Source organism: Bufo gargarizans, chromosome 2 (assembly GCF_014858855.1).
Source record: "Bufo gargarizans isolate SCDJY-AF-19 chromosome 2, ASM1485885v1, whole genome shotgun sequence".
In the NCBI taxonomy this organism is placed as follows: Eukaryota; Metazoa; Chordata; class Amphibia; order Anura; family Bufonidae; genus Bufo; species Bufo gargarizans.
Window position 1 is genome coordinate 343,812,765 of NC_058081.1, and position 17,603 is coordinate 343,830,367.

Sequence of the window (17,603 nt, forward strand, 5' to 3'; positions counted from 1 at the left end):
TATGACTACCAAGCCACTTTTTGGGAAACACTGGTTTGGGTCATGAGTAGAAAAAATATGTAATATTTTATAAGTCAAAATAAGGTATAACCCTATGTTCAGAATTCTGTGTTGGTTGCTTTCATAATTTCATTGTCCTGTTACATAGCCAGATTTGCAGTATGGAGCTTAGCTGTTCACATATGTTTCTTGTCTGAAACCAGGGCTTCTTATCTAGCATGTGGCAGATGGTCTCTGTATTGTGTGTTTCTTTAAATAATCGCGTGATCCTTTGTTTATTGACCCAGTTTTGATCATTAATGATGGCTTTGTTACGAAGTTCCTATGATGAGTGACCAAAAATAACTTCCAACAATAGACTCCTTTCAGAGAGGCCATTTTGAATCCGCTAGCCACTTCAAATAGTAAACCTCGTGAACACATAGATGAAAATATTTGGAAACTGTTAAGAGGTGCAAAATCCTTTTGCTAAAACTTTATATACTTCCACTTACAACTCTACATCGTGTTCTTAAATATGCCTTCAAGGAGATGGCTGAGCGGCTGACCAGCAGCTGCTATGTAGCATTTGTCAGACAGTATCTGACAGCTCATTATGAGTGCTAATGTGTCTCCTACTGCAATTAAATTTGTCTGCCCCAGTAGTCCTTTTCAAGTCTTTTCTTCTAAAGCTATTCTATTTTGATTCATGAATAACGGTGTACAAAAAATATCTTTAAGGGGCTGTTCACACTGCGTTTTTCCCGGCAGAATTTTGATGTGGACACCACACCAAAATTCCACTGGAAACTGCATGGTGTCGATCTCCTATTATTTTCAAAGGGAGGAAACACTGACTATTGTTGAGTGGTGGTTTTAAATGTTGTTTTTTTTCCCCAGTATTTTGATACTGATGACCTGTCATCAGTATCTGATAAGTGGGGGTCTTACACCCTGGACCCCTGTCGATCAGAACTGTGAGCACCACGGCCTTCTCCATGGTCACCAAGCACAGCGCCGTACACTGTATAGCGGTTCTGTTTGGTATCGCGCTCAGCCACAAGTGTCAAAATATGCTGTGTGAATGGTCCCTAATAGTAGCTGCTTAATATAAAGTATTTGTATTTTTTTGCTTGCATGTCCGATAGTAGTAAGTAGCAGATCAGATGAGGAGACCACACTTTTAAATGGTTTGATGGCTTAAATGTCTTCTAGTTCTACATAAAGATCCCCGGCAAGTGTGTCTCTGCCTCCTTGATGTGGGCCGGATTGTATCCCGGTATGTCCCCCGACCCCTTTTTTTCCATCTTACAAACCGTACCTACCTGTCATAATATGATTTTTTTTTTTTTTTCCTTTCTTTAACCTGCTAAAGATATGGAGTGGAACCACCTGTTCTTGTAAAGCTTGAAAAAGAGATTGAACTTGAAGAAACACTGTTAATGGAATCTGGACCGCTAGCTCCTACCACTATTGAGAAAACCTGCTGTCATCACGAGCTGCATGAGGCTGTAAGATGCTGTTGGAATGCATATTCTTTCTTTAGCTGTTAGGGCTAATGATGAGTAGTGACTGAACATGTTCTCACTACAGAATCCCTGCCGAATTGGCATATCACATACAGGGTGTAATTTCTCTATTTAGGAACTTAGCTGTAAACTAGCTGCATATTGTATACTAGCTTATATACTGTTAAATCACCCACTGCTCCAGCGTTTAGTTTAGTGGGCTGCGATGGCATTTGATGATATCATGCCATACCAGCACATGACTGTGACCAATACGTACCTGCTTCCCAGCACTGGCTCCTTAGCTCCGCTGGGCTCCCTGGATGTAAACTTCCTGTTTGACGTGGCAGACAATGGTGACCTGCTCCACTTGCGTCTTGACAAATGGTCATGTGACTCAGGTCACTGTTGCGCCAAGTGCTTGGCTACAGCGGCATCAAACTGGAAATGTACATCCAGGGTGACTAGCGGAGCAGCAACGGCCATGAAGTAAAAGAGCTGTGACCCAGCGCCAGGATGCAGGTAAGTATGCTTCCCTTTGCAGGTCTGCCCATGAGGGGCGGCTTGCCAAAACCCAAACCCAAAGGTGTACACCTCCTTTTAAGAGTTGGTTTTCATGAACAGTAATGCATTGTGTGAACTTGTAAATGTTAATTAAACTTATAATGAGCCTGTTGTAATATATACTCGTGATATCGGTCATGACCAGGTAAGTGTTGCTGAGTAGTATGTGTTCAGCCAGCTGATCGTGCTGGGGAAATTGGGCAGTTTGTCATTCTGACACATTTATTTAATGTTTCTCATGGCATATAATATATTGTCATGAGCACGTACAGTTTTGAAATATCTGTAACGAGGGTATTACAGCCTGGAGTTACTTTCTGATCGTTTACTTCTTTTGCATTACACACATCCCGGGACTTTGATAATGCTTTGGGAGTTAGGACTGGAAATTTTGAAGCATCCTACCTATAGCACTAACTATAAAACTTTTGTGCTTCCACTTTTAGGCTCTATTCACACAACTATATCCGCTTTGCTGTCCGCGTGGATACCGGACAAGTGTGTCCCATATTTTCTGGTCCCGCACATTTTGCCCTATGTTACAAATGCCTATTTTTGACCACAAAACAGACAGGAATATGACATGTTCTATCTCACGGAGCTACCCCCAAACAGCACAGTATACCGTCCCCATCTTTTGCTGATCCATTGAAATGAACGGGTCCGCATCCGACCTGCAAAATATGCGGGTTGGATGCTGAATGAAAATATGTTTGTGTGCAAGGGGCCTTAGAAAAGGGTTAAGTGGAAAAGTAGACTAGAGATTAGTTTATTAAGCAATTAGATGAAAATCCGTTGTATTACAAAATGCTTTGGTGGGAATCTTTTGATTCCCCTCATACGTATATGGCGGCGTTAATTTAAATGTTTAGCTAATAGTAGTCACACTGTCAACTAACCATATTTTTGCACATGTTTGTTCATTGCATTCTCTTTGTAGGTGACCCATATTGCTCAAGATCCTCCCTGCAACTGCTCCCACAGATTCTCCATTGAATACTTATCAGAGGGCCGCTATCGATTAGGGGATAAAATCCTATTCATAAGGGTGAGTGAAGGGATGTAAAATGTGTGTGTATAGGTCACTCCTAAAATGTGTTCGCTAAAAGTCCATACGGATCCGTGCATTATTTATGAGGTGCCCATTAATAGGTCAGAAAGTACATCACTTAGAAAATTTCCAGCGTGCTAACATCCATTTGGAGCTGCCGTCTAGGAGTAGATAATTATTATGCAGCCACAAGAAACAATATAGTCCTTTTTAGAAATGGGTGCTGGTTTATTTATACTGTAAAAGAATATTAGAGGGCTGGTAATTTTAGAGTGTATTGTCGGAAAGGACAGTCTAAATGAAGTGGCAATGTACCTGATAGATATCCACGTGCACATCAGCCTTTTGTTTCCTTTCTATGAATTGCTGGGGCACCAGACAGTTTGCAGTTTCCTGGGGGAAACATCTGTTTCTGTAATCTGAATCTGAATACACAGTAGTTAAAGGAAATGGTTAATGGAGTGGTAAAGTTTTGGAAAATGAAAGCAATGCTCATGGTACTGAAGGTTTCTATCATATACAAGTCTACCATGTAAAGTCATAATTAAAATTTTTTGTTATCTGGCTAAAAAGGGTTGGTCACTAGCTACAATGTTGGTCGCTGTTACTGTTCTGCGGTGATCACATTCCAAAAATGTATATGTGACCGCTGCAGCTGGTCATGTGCCCACAATACTGTCACCCCTAAGAACAATGATTGGCTGCAGTGGCCACATGCAGTTGGTAGCAACAAAATTTAGCAAACCTAAAAAGGGCGGGCAGAACCACCAAAGTGGTGGCATTGAAGTGGCAGGGGATTTACCAGGTGAGTAATACTTATTTTATCACATCCTATGCTTTTAGCTGGTGAGTTAAATGTCCTGGGCAACCCTTTAGGCTTCATAGGGCTGTCAAGGGTATTTCAGGATTTTACCAAGTGATGGCCCATGCTCAGGATAGGCCATGAATCTCTGACTGGGGTCAGGCACACTGTGCCCCTGCAGAAGCAGGGAATGGGAGCAGCTTTGCAGTAACCAGGCCAATCCACTATACAATAGATGGAGCTGTGTTATGGCACGGAGCTACCCCAAAACAATTGTTTGGCAGAGTGTTAGACCCCCACCGATTTAGATGCTGATGGTTTATCCTGAGGAAAGGCCATCAAAGGTAAAATCCTGAAATATGCCATTAAAGGGATTCTGTCATGAGATTTTACCCCTATAACCTAAACATATGCTCATGTCCGTGAGTAATATGAATCCTAAGCTGGCATTATTAAACTTCACTGTGGCTTTATTTTTTTATAACCTAGTTTTTATGACCTGTCAATCACTCACTTAAGGTGCCCAAGGGGGGTCCATTAATACAGGGTGCCTGGCCAGACCCCTCGCTGTCCAGTGCCCAGCGCCGCCTTTCCTATCTCAGCACCGCCTCCGCAATCCTACCCGTCCCTCTGCCAGATCTCGCACCTGTGCACCTAGGCTCAGCCTGATGCGCTGTGGACTCCTGGCAGCAGCTTTGTTGAGCGAAGTGCGCATGCTGGGCACCCTGTATTAATGGACCTCCCCTTGGGCACCTTAAGTGAGTGATTGACAGGTTATAAAAACCTGCTTTTTGTGCAAATAGAGCCACAGTGAAGTTTAATAAGGCCAGCTTAGGATTCTTGTTATTACTCCGGACATGAGCATATGTTTAGGTTATAGGTGTAAAATCTCATGACAGAATCCCTTTAAGTATCCCTGGCTGATTTCTTTTATGACAGTAATTTATATTGAGAAACACGCTCAGCTTGGTGTAATAGTAGGATGGGTTTTTGGCCTCTGGACTTCTCCAGAATATTCCCTTTTGCAGACCACAAGTAAAGATGTTGCGGATAAGGAATTAAAACACAAAGTGGTAATTTTTAATCACTTGCATTTATGGCTCATTTAGACCAGCAGACAATTCACACACTAACAATTCATGTCTGTGATAATTGTATAGTGTAAATGTATGTACTGAAAGCGCTTGTTCAAAATAGTTTATGCAAACAAACTGCCGTTTGCCATTTATGAATGGTGGTAATGTAAAGATACATGGTTTGATCTTTCAACAATGTGATGTAGAAACAGGTAGATTATGTAAATTGCTGCTGTGTAAATACAGTGAATGATCCTGGATTAAGTGAGTAAATGATCGCATGTGAACAAATTTGTTTTCAATAATCTTTGATCGAAAATGCTAGTCTGTGATCAGTTTTAAATCGCTAAATTCCAGTGTTAATCGCTAAAACGATTATGCACCTGTCTAAAGTCACCCTTACCCTGGTGACTCCATTAGCGAGATAGTGACATTTACACTCACATAAAAATCTCAGAAAATGAGTGCCCTGAAATACAGAGAAAATTATGTGCTGCTCATTTAACACATTCAAAGACTTCATTCAGTTCCCTTGTGATTCCTCCTTGTGATAGGAAAATCCCATCAGGAAAACAAAAACCACCCACAAAACAGAACACATTGCTGTGTCCTCATTCTGTCCAGTTACAGGCACAATTGGAGACGCAGATGAATTCTGAATCCTATCAATTTGGTTTCTTTAGACACGGTTGCAGAGACGACAAATTTAGATCTGTAGCTAAATAATTTAAAAAACCCGACAATGTTTTATACTTGTAATAACATATATCTCCTAAATTTTTTATATATATATATATATATATATATATATATATATATATATATATATATATATATATATATATATATGGGCTGCATGATATGGGAATTTTGTGCGATTGCGATAACGGTATGCAATGCGATATTTTAAGGGAATTGTGCTAGAGGTCTATTTGCTTGGATTTTCAAGGCAAAAGCACACACAAATTACTGAATGCAGAAATGTAGTTATGCTTAACTGAACTGAAATGCACAGTGTTTTTAAAAATAAAACATCTTTTACTAAATTAAATAACATTTGCATTACTGCAAAAGTACAAAATACAAAACTTGCCATTTTCTTAATAGCACTGCACAGAACAGATAAATAAAATAGAATAAATAAAAGAACATTTGTTCATTAAATTAACGACTTGCCTCCAGCCCCTCCTCCCTCCCCATACTGTAACTGATGTATTGCCAGCCACGCTGTGCAGCATAGCGGCCGGCGATACATCCGTGTCAACCACGTAAAAAGCCAACCAGGCGCACTGCCATTTTCAACTTTTGGGGGGGGAAAAGTTTGTCTTATTAAGCGAAAAATATGGTAATATAATTGCAGCATTTTTGGGTCGGCCAATTGGCGATTGCGATATGGCGATTAATTGCGATTGCTTTGGCGATTAATGTGCAGGCCTAATATATAAATATATAATCTCATTCTATCTCAACTAATATACATGTATAACCTAATATAGAGATAGATGGAGACAAAAAAATAAACACACTAAGGAGTTGTTGGAATGGAATGAAACTTTATATTTGTGAATGTAATGATATATGTAAGGCTACTTTCACACTTGCAGCAGAGTGATCCGGTAAGCAGTTCAGTCGCCGGCAAAACTTATGCCAACTGATGGCATTAGTAAGACTAATCAGGATCCTGATCAGTCTTAAAAATGCCTGATCAGTAAAAAAAAATGCATTGAAATGCCAGATCCGTCTTTCCGGTGTCATCTGGCAAAACGGATCCGGCATTTATTTTTCCCTTATGCCCATGACGGCACTCTTGAGAGCCCGCCTCTATCCAGGACAGGAAACGGGAACTTCTATGGAGAGCTTCTTAAGGAGGGACCCGACATCTATCCAACAGTTCCTGTTTCCTGTCTTTGGAGAGCTTTTAAAGGGCTGCAGGTATCTTTGAATGTAGCCATAGGGGTTACCTGGTGCGGCGTAAGTCTCCTCTTGGAGCCGCCTGAAGTCTGGGCAAACACCCTTCCCGTTCCTGGCTGTCGCTGAATAACCCTCTGCTGGCAGTTCCGGCGGTACCAAGAGGTACCGCTGTCACATCGGATCCTCCTGGCGGTGTTCGGGAGGTTCGGGGCCTGTTCTCCCTGGCTTGCAACATGCCTGGAAGAATTACAGAGGGGAAGGCAGTGCAGAGCTTTCTGGGCAGGCGCGCAGTGCGAACCAGAAGTGATGCGTGCGCGACTTGCGGTAGTTGGAACGTACGGCATCCCGGAAGTCAGCGCTGCAGGCCGCAGAGTGGAGGGTGGTGAGGGCCAAACCTGGAGTATTTAACTCCGCTCAGTGCGCAGGTGGAGGGGTGCCAGCCAGAGGACGTCTGGAGATCCCTTTTATGGAAGACCCTCCATCACTGGACCTTGCCATGGAAGAAGAGGGTGGTCAGCGCACTGAAATCCAGGCCCATGATTCCAGATCGGTACTCCTGGTGGGATAAGGGGGCTAATCCCCAACTTTTTTTTATATACTTTGTACTAAGAGGGTCTTTTTCTGTTTGTCCCCAGAAAATAAAAAAGAGCCCCAGGAAAGCTATCGCTAAAACACGCTGGAAGGCATGTGCTACTTATAAGAAGAAGTTAACCCCTTCCTGACTTAAGCTGCTCTGCGGGCGTTGTATTGGGATAAGATGCTAGAGAAAGAATCTCCATCTTTCATGCAAAACATCAAAAGCATGGTGAAAACTGAGATAGTGGATTCTTTAAGAGTTTAAAAAAACTCCTTCCATCTACCCCCCCCCTTGGGCAGACAGTCGTACCAGTCGCTTCTCAGATCAGATTCTTCTGAGGTTGAAGCAGATCAGGGAGAGATCCGAGATTCTTCGGATTCGTCATCTGAGGAGGAGTCAGCGGGTAAACGGCTTTTTTCGCATGAAGATACAGACTCCTTACTTAAAGCCATTAGGGCGACAATGAAGGTGCAGGAGTCCAAAGAGCAGAGCTCTGTTCAGCAAATCATGTTCGGTGACTTGGGTCACAAGAGATCCAGAGTTTTCCCAATTAATGAGAATATAAAACTTCTAATACAAAAGGAATGGAAAAAAACTGAAATTCTTTGTCCTGAAAAATGTTAAAAGAAAGTATCCGTTTGATTAAGGGGAATGCTCTAATTGGGATAAACCGCCAAAATGTCCCAAAAAAATCAGCGTTGCCCTTTGAGGACCTCCACCCAGGCATTTAAGCCTAACATCGCAGCTACTTCCACAGCAAGATCCCTTAAAATATGGTTGCAAGACCTGGAGGCGCATAAAGAAAACAAAACCCCAAGGAAACAGCTGCTAGGTTTTCCCCACAATCCTTAATGTATGGACTTTATCTCAGATGCATCTGCTGATGCCTTAAAATTGAGCGCTAGGTCCGCAGCTTTAGCTAACTCCGCCAGAAGAGCGGTTTGGTTAAAAGGATGGTCAGGAGTCACAGGGTCAAAGAACAAACTATGTGCTATTACATGCCAGGGCAACTTTATATTTGGATCTGTTCTTGACGATCCTGTTAGAAAAAGCTGCGGATGACAAAAAAGGGTTCCCCTCCAGCAGACCCACAAATAACCGCCAGTTTTTTCGTAAAAACAAAATTTAATAATTTCTGAGATAAGAGACATTCTGGAGGGATAACAGAAATAAGAAAGAAAAAGGTCTCCCTTTCAGCTCCCAGTCTAGTAACCGTTCCAAGCCTGCACAACAATGACTGTGCCAGCCCAGTGGGAGGAAGATTGTCCCCTTTCCTTAACACTTGGGAATCTATTTCCGCAAGCCCTTGGATTCTAGGGGTAATAAGAGATGGATTTAGTCTAGAATTTGCCTCTTCCCCACCGGAAAGATTAAAAATGACGAAACTCGACGGCAACTCTATAAGAAACCAGGCCTTAAAACAAGAAGTGTTTTTCCTGTTGACAAAAAGTCCCAATAGATGTTCTGGAATCAGAAAGAGGGAAGGGGTTCTATTCCTCCCTTTTTCTGGTTCCAAAACCAGATGGAACCCTCAGGATGATAATAAACTTAAGACAGCTAAACCAGTTTCTCACGTACAAGAAGTTCCAAATGGAATCGATTTCAATCCACAATAAAACAGCTTTTTCTGAAATGTGTGATGTCAACTCTCGACATAAAGGATGCATATTATCACACCCAGGATCCATGCAGACTCCCAGAAGTTCCTGAGGGTAGCAATTCTCATTGATGGAGAAATCCACCATTATCAATACAGAGAGCATCCTTTTGGGGTATCCCAGGCTGTTCACCAAGTTAATGGCAGAAGTAATGGCGCATATGAGAGAAAAGGATATCCTAGCAATTCCCTACCTAGACAATATATTGGTAGTAGCAGAGTCAGAAAGCATTCAATCTTCCCACCTTTAAGAAGTAATCAAAATATTAGGGAATTTAGGATGGCGGATAAATCAAACTTAACCCCATCAAAAAGCTGTGTATTCTTAGGCCTAATTCAAGACTCTATAAACCAACGCTGCCTACTTCCCCAGAACAAAGTCTCCAAAATTTTAGGTGTACAATCTTTAATTACATCAAGACACAGAACAATAAGGCAAAGGATGGCGGTGTTGGGCAGGATGACGTCCACAATTCCGGTAGTCAAATGGGCATTACTACATTCTCAAACTCCAATGGCAAATTCTGAAGGAATGGCAGGGGCCCCTATCCCCCTTGGAGGCCCAACTGAATCTTCCATCCCACGTCATCCAATCCCTGCAGTGGTGGTTAGATCCATCAAACCTTTCTCAAGATCTCCTCTGGGATACAATTCTCAAAGAGAACAGATTCCAGTCCCATGGGTTGGGGTGCTTACTGCCAGGTAGAAGTTGCTCAGGGAGAGGTCTCCTCAAGAGGAAACAGACTCTCAAAACGCAAGACAATTAAGAGCGGTACTGTGGGCTCTGGTAGCGTTTCTCCCCAAATTAAAGGAAAAGTGGTAAAAAAAAAATTCAGACAACACCACGGTAGTGTCCTATTTAAACAGGCAGGGCGGGACAAGGTCCAAAGTCCTCATGTCCTATTAAAGAAGAAATCTTCTTTATAATCGTCCCTTCAGTCAGCTTCATAAAAGCAGTGCACTTGAAAGGTGCAGAAAACGGAAAAGCAGACTTTCTAAGCCGAAATCGCCTACATCAAGAAGAATGGTGTTTCAATCGGACAGTATTCAATCAGATAATACATCTCTGGGGCAAACCCTTGATAGACATGTTCGCAAACAGAAAAAATTGCAAATGTCATCTGTTCTTTTCTCTAACTCCAGAGGATTCGCCCACAGGCATAGACGCCTTCTCCTAAGCCTGTCCAGACAACCTTCTATATGCCTTCCCACCAATGAGTCTTATTCTGAGGGTCCTACAGAAACTGAGGCAGCACAGGATGAGACTAATCCTGCGCAAACTTTCGATAATGGAACCATGGATTCTGCCAGACACGCAGGACTTGCTACATCAGGGACCAGTGTACCATCCAGAAATGAACAACCTACACCTTGCTGCCTTGTATCTGAGAGGGCCATTACTAGAAAAGAAAGGCCTGTCCGGAGATGTGATCAATACTCTCCTGTTGTGTAGAAAGGACACTACTTCGTCCATTTACTTAAGGGTGTGGAAGAACTTCTTCTTTAAAATTTTCTGGTGTCCCAATAGACCCTTTGGACCCCCCCTCCAATGCCTGTGGTTCTTGATTTTTTTTTTTTTTTTTTTTTTTTGCAGAGCGGCCTAGACAAAAAACTGAGAATCAGTACTCTTAAGGTTCACGTATCAGCCCTTAGTGCGTATTTCGACTCCCCCTTAGCCAATCATGCTTGGGTAAGAAGATTTTTTTTAAAGCAGTCAATCGTACTAGGCAAATACCCAGAACATCTGCTCCTCCATGGGACCTTAACCTAGTTTTGTCCAGTATGATGAAGCCACCGTTTGAGCCTCTGCTAGACCTACCAGCAAAGATGATATCCTTCAAAACTGTTTTTTCTGGTGGCTATCGCCTCGGCCAGACGAGTAAGCAAAATATCTGCCCTTTCCACTTTACCTCCCTACGCTAAAATCTTGGACGACAGAGTAATTCTCAAACCAGACCCTTCCTTTTCTTCCCAAAGTAGTCTCCTTTTTTCATAGATCACATGACCTTGTCCTGCCCTCCTTATGCCAAAAGCCAATAATGAGAAAGAAATGAAATTGCACTTTTTTAGATGTCAGGAGATGCCTCCTAAGATATTTGGCGCTAACTGAACCCTGGAGAAAGTCTTTGTACAGTATGCTGGGAAGAATGATAAGGTTACTCTCAGAACTCTTTCCAGGTGGATTGTGGCAGCTTTTTCCTTGGCCTATTCCTCAGTAGGACAACCCTGCCCTTTAGGGTTTGGGGCACATTCAACTAGGTCCGTCTCCACTTCCTAGGCTGAAAAAGCCAAAGCTTCCTTGAACAAATCTGTAGGACCGCCACTTGGAAATCACCTACTACCTTTTTTCGTCATTACAAGCTGGATCTACGCGGCAAGGATCAGTTATCCTTTGGAAGAAAAGTCTTGCAGGCTGTTATCCCTCCCTAAGTCTAGTTTCTATTCTAGTCCTCTCTCAAGGGTGCTGTCATGGGCATAGGTGAAATACAAGATTACACTCACCGGTAATCACTTTTCCATGAGCCCATGACAGCACCCGCTATTATTCCCCCCCCCCCCCCCCCAAAAAAAAAGAAAAAAACTAACGGCAATACCCAATAGTACAGGAAAAGGAGTAGGACTGCACTCCGGAATAGTGATAAAAAACTGTAGTTTATTCACCCATATTATGGCAAGTCTTGCGACGTTTCGGCTCATAAGAGCCTTTCTCAAGCTTGAGAGAGGCTCTTGTGAGCCGAAACATCGCAAGACTTGCCATAATATGGGTGAATAAACTACAGTTTTTTTATCACTATTCCGGAGTGCAGTCCTACTCCTTCTTTTTTCTATATCGCAAATAACTGGTGGATAGATGCCAGGTCCCTCCTTAAGAAGCTCTCTATGGAAGTTCCTGTTCTGGATAGAGGCGGGCTCTCAAGGGTGCTGTCATGGTCTCATGGAAAAGTGATTTACCGGTGATTGGAATCATGTATTTTTCCGGATCCGGTATTTTTGAATGCACTAATACATTCCTATGGGAAAAATTGCCGGATCGGGCAAGTCTTCATTTTTATTTTTTTCCTAGTCAAAGACTGAACTGAAGACATCCTGAACCTATTATTCTCCATTCAGAATGCATGGGGATATAATTGATCAGTTCTTTTCCGGTATTGAGCCCCTAGGATGGAACTCTATGCCGGAAAAGAAAACCGCTGCAAAATCTAACTCTGAATGTGCATGTGTTTTTTCTTTCACTCGTTTTCAATGGTTTTTTTTTTTTGGTGATTTATTTTTTTTATTTATTTTTTATTTTTACCAATGGGTTTTTGCTTCAATACAAAACTGCATTTTCAGGCAGATCTGCGCCAAAAACTGTGCAGAATTCACACAAAAAACAGACTCTTAAAGAGCTTTTTTGCAGCTTCTTTTTTCCATGCTTTTTTTTGTGGGGGGGAAAAAAAGTGTTGCTTCCCATGGAATTTTGGAGCAGATTTTGAGGAACAAACGGTACCAAAAAAGTGTGTGAACCGTCTCTTAGAACGAAAAGATAGGATTATTGGAGAAAACTGTACAATTTAAAGGAGGCTCTAGTACCCTCATGGGCCACCTCTAGCCTGGACACAAGAAGAGATATGGTTGGGCATGAAGTCATACAGGTTCCATATGGTATCCTGTGGCACATTTTCCTAGAGATGTTACAGCAGGGCCTATAGATCCTGTACACTCAGGTTGCCGAAACTGGTGTTCCAGCTGGTCTCATAAGTGCTCAATTTGTGATTAAATATGGCGACCAGGTAGGACAAGAAAGTGTTGTAATCTGGAGGAGACATTCCTGGAAAATCCTTGCAGGTCAAACAATCCTCTCAACTGGTAGTCTGTCTAGGCCGTCAGGAGCCTGTTTGCTGTGTGAACTTGCCCTCGCATAACCTCTGCTCCCAACACTTGTTAACATCTAGATCGGAATGGCCTGTATGGCAGACAGTTCATTGAAACGATCATCCTGCTTCTCTCATTCCACTGATGTGCCCTCTCTCAAAGTCTGTCAACCAGGAAAATGGTCTACGACTGTGTCGTAGATATCTTAAAGATGGTACCCTACCCAAAAGTAGCCTCTGAGAGCCTTTTTTATAAAGCAGCGGGGGAAAACACTTTAAAACTGTAATAATTTACAAATGTGCCTGAAGCATAACTGCATGCCAGGTTTAGCGGCATTCTAACACTTCTATCTGGATGCGTTATTTTATTAGTTTGTGTTTGGCCCACATTTACTAATACTGTCTAAACTAGATTAGAAGGTAATAATTACAGTCTTCAACTGTGTCACATTTATCACAGTGACTTATACTGAATGATAAATCTAGCTTAGTTTAACTCTAAAGTTTGATCATAAATTGCTGTCATATGCTAACAATATAATCACTATAAGATGATGAGTACAGTATAGCCTTTTAATACTATTGGGTGAGTAAATGCAGTTTAATGTTTGTTTGTTGAATTTCTTTTCCAGATGCTACATGGAAAGCATGTCATGGTTAGAGTCGGAGGAGGATGGGACACGCTTCAAGGTTTTCTGTTGAAATTTGACCCCTGTAGAGTGCTGCAGTTTACAACTTTGGAGCAAAAGATTTTACAGTTCCAGAAAGGTGTACAAAGTGACAGTGTGCCAACACAAGCAAGCAAATCTCTACAGCCTCCTGTAATGAACCCCTTATCTGCAATCAATGGTTCACAAAAAACAGCCTCTACCCTAACCCCGCAAGTAACCCCTTCCAGTGGTATCCTCAAAAGTCAAAACTCTCCTATGTCGACTTCTAACAGGGGGACTAAGAATCCGCCAATTTCATCAGTACGTCCCAAAATCCAAGTCCTGCCAAGAAAGGGGTCTCCGTTACTTCCTGAGCCACAAAAGAAGGTAGCAAAGAAATCAAATTCCCCACCACATATTTCTACAGGTAGACCTGAAACCAGAGGTACACAGAAAAACACTACTTCACCTAGTAATGTTGGGAAAACCAATGGCTTACACACTACTAAAGTTGCACAGAATGGAGAACTTGTGATGCAGTGTGGGGGTAAGAACCAGAAGATACAGGCTCCTAAAAGTGCACCCACATCTTTGGCCTATCCTATAACAAAATCTAAGGGTGTGTCTGACCTCCGGGCAAAGCCAGGACCGTTAAAAACAAGTTCTTGTACACCAGCTATTACATCAAGTAAATCTGAGTCCTCTAAGAGGACTGAGGTTGTAAAGCAGAACTGCAAGAGCACTGCCAATCAGAAATGTGTCTCGGCCACTGTTTCCTCCAAGGATGTAAAGATAAGTAAAAAGGGAGACACAGCAAAGAACAATCTCCAGGAGAGGAAGCCCTTTGTGGTATCTTCACGTGTGCCTGACAAAGTCACGGTTTTTCCGTACCTTTCAAAACCTTCATCGAATTCGCCAACTGCAGTCCAGTCAAACACTGCTAAACCAGTCCAGACTGCCAGAAATGTCACTAATAAGACTGCGTCTGATAAGACTACAGCCTCTGGACGCACACCACTCTCTGTTGTTAAACTTCCACAATCTGCACCCAAAACACAGGCTATACCAAAGACAAAGCCCTCCTCAAAAACTCAGCCTATGAGCAGCACCTTAAAGAAAGATAAAGAACCAACTGCTTCTGATCAGCTTGGTTCAAAGGTAAAACTGCCTCGCCGGGCCGCTCCAAATTCCATGAAAGATAAATTGGCTAAGAGCAAGGAAGACCACCTTATTGTATCAAAAAATAAGTGAACAAAACACCTTACCAGGGTCATTGATGTAATTGATCATTTTCCATATTGTGTGCAAGTCCACTTTGGTTTTACTGCAGACATAATTTAATGTTTTTATTCTCAAGTACAATTATATGCTCTACCTAAAATAACACTATGCAAGAAACACATCTACAGGTGTCATTTACTGCTATTCCTCAGGTAGATGTGTACACGCCAACTGTGCTCTGTATGAATAATCCTGCTGGCGGGAAGCCATATAGTTTTTAGACTGCTACCAAATGCTGCCTTACTGTGGAGACAGAAATATTTAAGTGCCTTCATGTTAGGCTTTTAAAGGCATCTATAGGTGGGTAAATCACATTTCCAAGTGCATTTTAAACTGGAACTATGCAAAATGTAATAAAACCATGTCAAGACAGCCAGGTTTGTTCTCAATTACACATTGATGTTGGCTTATGTGGTATGGTGTGTACATAGGATTTTTTTTTCCAGAGTTGCGCAGTGACATTTGCAATGCTAACTTCTAGTGAATGGCGGAATCATGCCACATATTTGCTGTAATGTATAGAAACATATGCATTATTTTTTTAATGGCAGCTGTAGGAATTTAAAGGGTTTTCCCCAGGATTTTAATAGTGAGGTCATCAATATCAAATCGGCGGGCACCCCCCCCGATTTAGCTGTTTCTTTACCTGCTCACTATCGACAGCGCAGCGGTGAGCAGGTGTAACTACAAGGCTCCCATTCGCGGCTTGTAGTTGCACCTGCTCACCATTGCAATGTTGAACTAGGTAAGGCTGCTCGCACATGGTGTGGTCTCCTCTTCAACTAGATGATCGGCGAGGGTGCCGGGTGTCAAACCCCCACCAATATTTATATTGGTGACTTATCCTGAGGATAGGTCATCTTTTTTTTAAATCCTGGAAAACTCCTCCTTTAGGCCCCATGCACACGGCCGTTGTTCACAGCCGTGTGCGGGCCGTGGAACTGCGGCCTGGATCCCTCCTGAGAGCAGGAGCGCACGGCGTCACTGGTTGCTATGACGCCGTGATCTCCCTGCTGCCGCCGCAATACAGTACTACACTGGTACGATCTATACCAGTGTATTACTGTACTGTGCCGGCAGCAGGGGGCGCACGGCGTCATAGCAACCAGTGACGCCGTGCGCTCCTGCTCTCAGGAGGGATCCAGGCCGCGGTTCCACGGCCCACACACGGCTGTGAACAACGGCCGTGTGCATGGGGCCTTAAAGAGGACCTTTCACCAGAATAAAACATCGAAACTAACTATACATACATGGAGAGCGACGCCCAGGGATCTCCCTGCACTTACTGTTATCCCTGGGTGCCGCTCCGTTCTCCCGTTATTGCCTCCGGTATCTTCGTAGTTAGGCTCCATCCAGGGGAACCTGCCGTCAGCTCATTCTTCCATGCTGTAGCGCTGGCCAATCGCAGCGCTCAGCTCATAGCCTGAGAGAGAGAAAAGCCTCTCAGGCTATGAGCTGAGCGCTGCAATTGGCCAGCACTGCAGCATGGGAGAAGGAGGCGTCGGCAGGTTCCCCTTGGTGGAGCCTAACTACGAAGATACCGGAGGCAATAACGGGAGAACGGAGCGGCACCCAGGGATAACAGTAAGTGCAGGTGTGTCCCTGGGCCGCCGCTCTACATGCCTGTATAGTTAGTTTAGGTCCATCCACTAAAGGCCACACTGCACCCTCTATGACAAGACCAAGTGAGTGGCGTAAAGTGATGCGCTATTCGCGTAGAAATGTGTGAAATCTGCAACTGTTGGACTCCGCTTTTCTGGCACAAAGGCTGTAATTTGATAACTGCGAGCACATTGAAATGTCCTGGGGGGGGGGGGGGGGGACTGAAATATTAGTTTTGCAGTAGAAAAAAAGCTCTTTAAGGCAATACTTCTATTTCGTTTTTTAAAATGATGGTGTCTGTAGTATCATAACTAAGATTTTAGGATGATAAAATGCCAGCTATGTGAAAACTACCTTAAATGTAGAATTGGCCTTGGGTCTTCCATTTCCTCTCCCCTTCCTATACTATGACTCATTGTTTTGGTCCTTAAATCAGTATCGCCCTCTCTGACAAATATTGTGGGGGAGGGGAAGAGTCTTGCATATGTTAATAACATGGCGGGAGAACATAACCAGGCCCTGCACCAAAGATAACAGTTGACCCAAGGCTTGACAATTTGGGAAACTTAAAATATTAATGGAGAAAATGAGTGTTAAAGATAAGTACTGTATATACTAATACAGTTTTGGCAGAGAAATATTATACATAGTGCCTACTACCAGAGTAAAATATCTCCCAGGGGTGTATTACAATCATGTGGTCACTGTTTCCTGTAGGTATATGACGTGGACTACACCCCTATCTCTGCATATGGGCTCATTTATTACGTGGCCTCAGCTGGACAGCTTGTCCTATTGAACCGCACAGTAGTGCCATATAACTTATTACAGCAACGACTGCATTCACTTGTCATTATGTCCGTACTTAATGGGAGACTTAAAAAGTCATCTTACAGTAACGTGACCACCTGCTTTTAGCAACCCTAAATATGAACTTACATTTAAGATTTGGTTCATCATGGGGGGAAAAAACGACAGTACAATGTTAAGTAATCTAACAAACCGATTAGGTAAGATAATACACAAGGGTTGTTTTCAGCTTAGCAGTTAATGTTAATAAAATATAATTTTTCCTTTCTCTTGTCACTCCG

At 42.7% G+C, this 17,603-nt stretch overlaps 1 protein-coding gene across 3 annotated transcripts in view; it reads left to right on the plus strand.

The window, feature by feature from the left end:
• GAS2L3 (growth arrest specific 2 like 3) overlaps positions 1–15,782 on the plus strand; it is a 53,661-nt gene extending 37,879 nt beyond the window's left edge. For all 3 annotated transcript variants that reach the window (XM_044277385.1, XM_044277386.1, XM_044277387.1), the window contains 4 exons: positions 1,195–1,258; positions 1,355–1,490; positions 2,992–3,099; positions 13,612–15,782. In XM_044277385.1, coding sequence (XP_044133320.1) covers positions 1,195–1,258; positions 1,355–1,490; positions 2,992–3,099; positions 13,612–14,880 — 1,577 coding nt within the window. In that variant the 3' untranslated portion in view covers positions 14,881–15,782. The remainder of the gene's footprint in view (positions 1–1,194; positions 1,259–1,354; positions 1,491–2,991; positions 3,100–13,611) is intronic.
• The last annotated feature ends 1,821 nt before the right edge of the window (positions 15,783–17,603 follow it).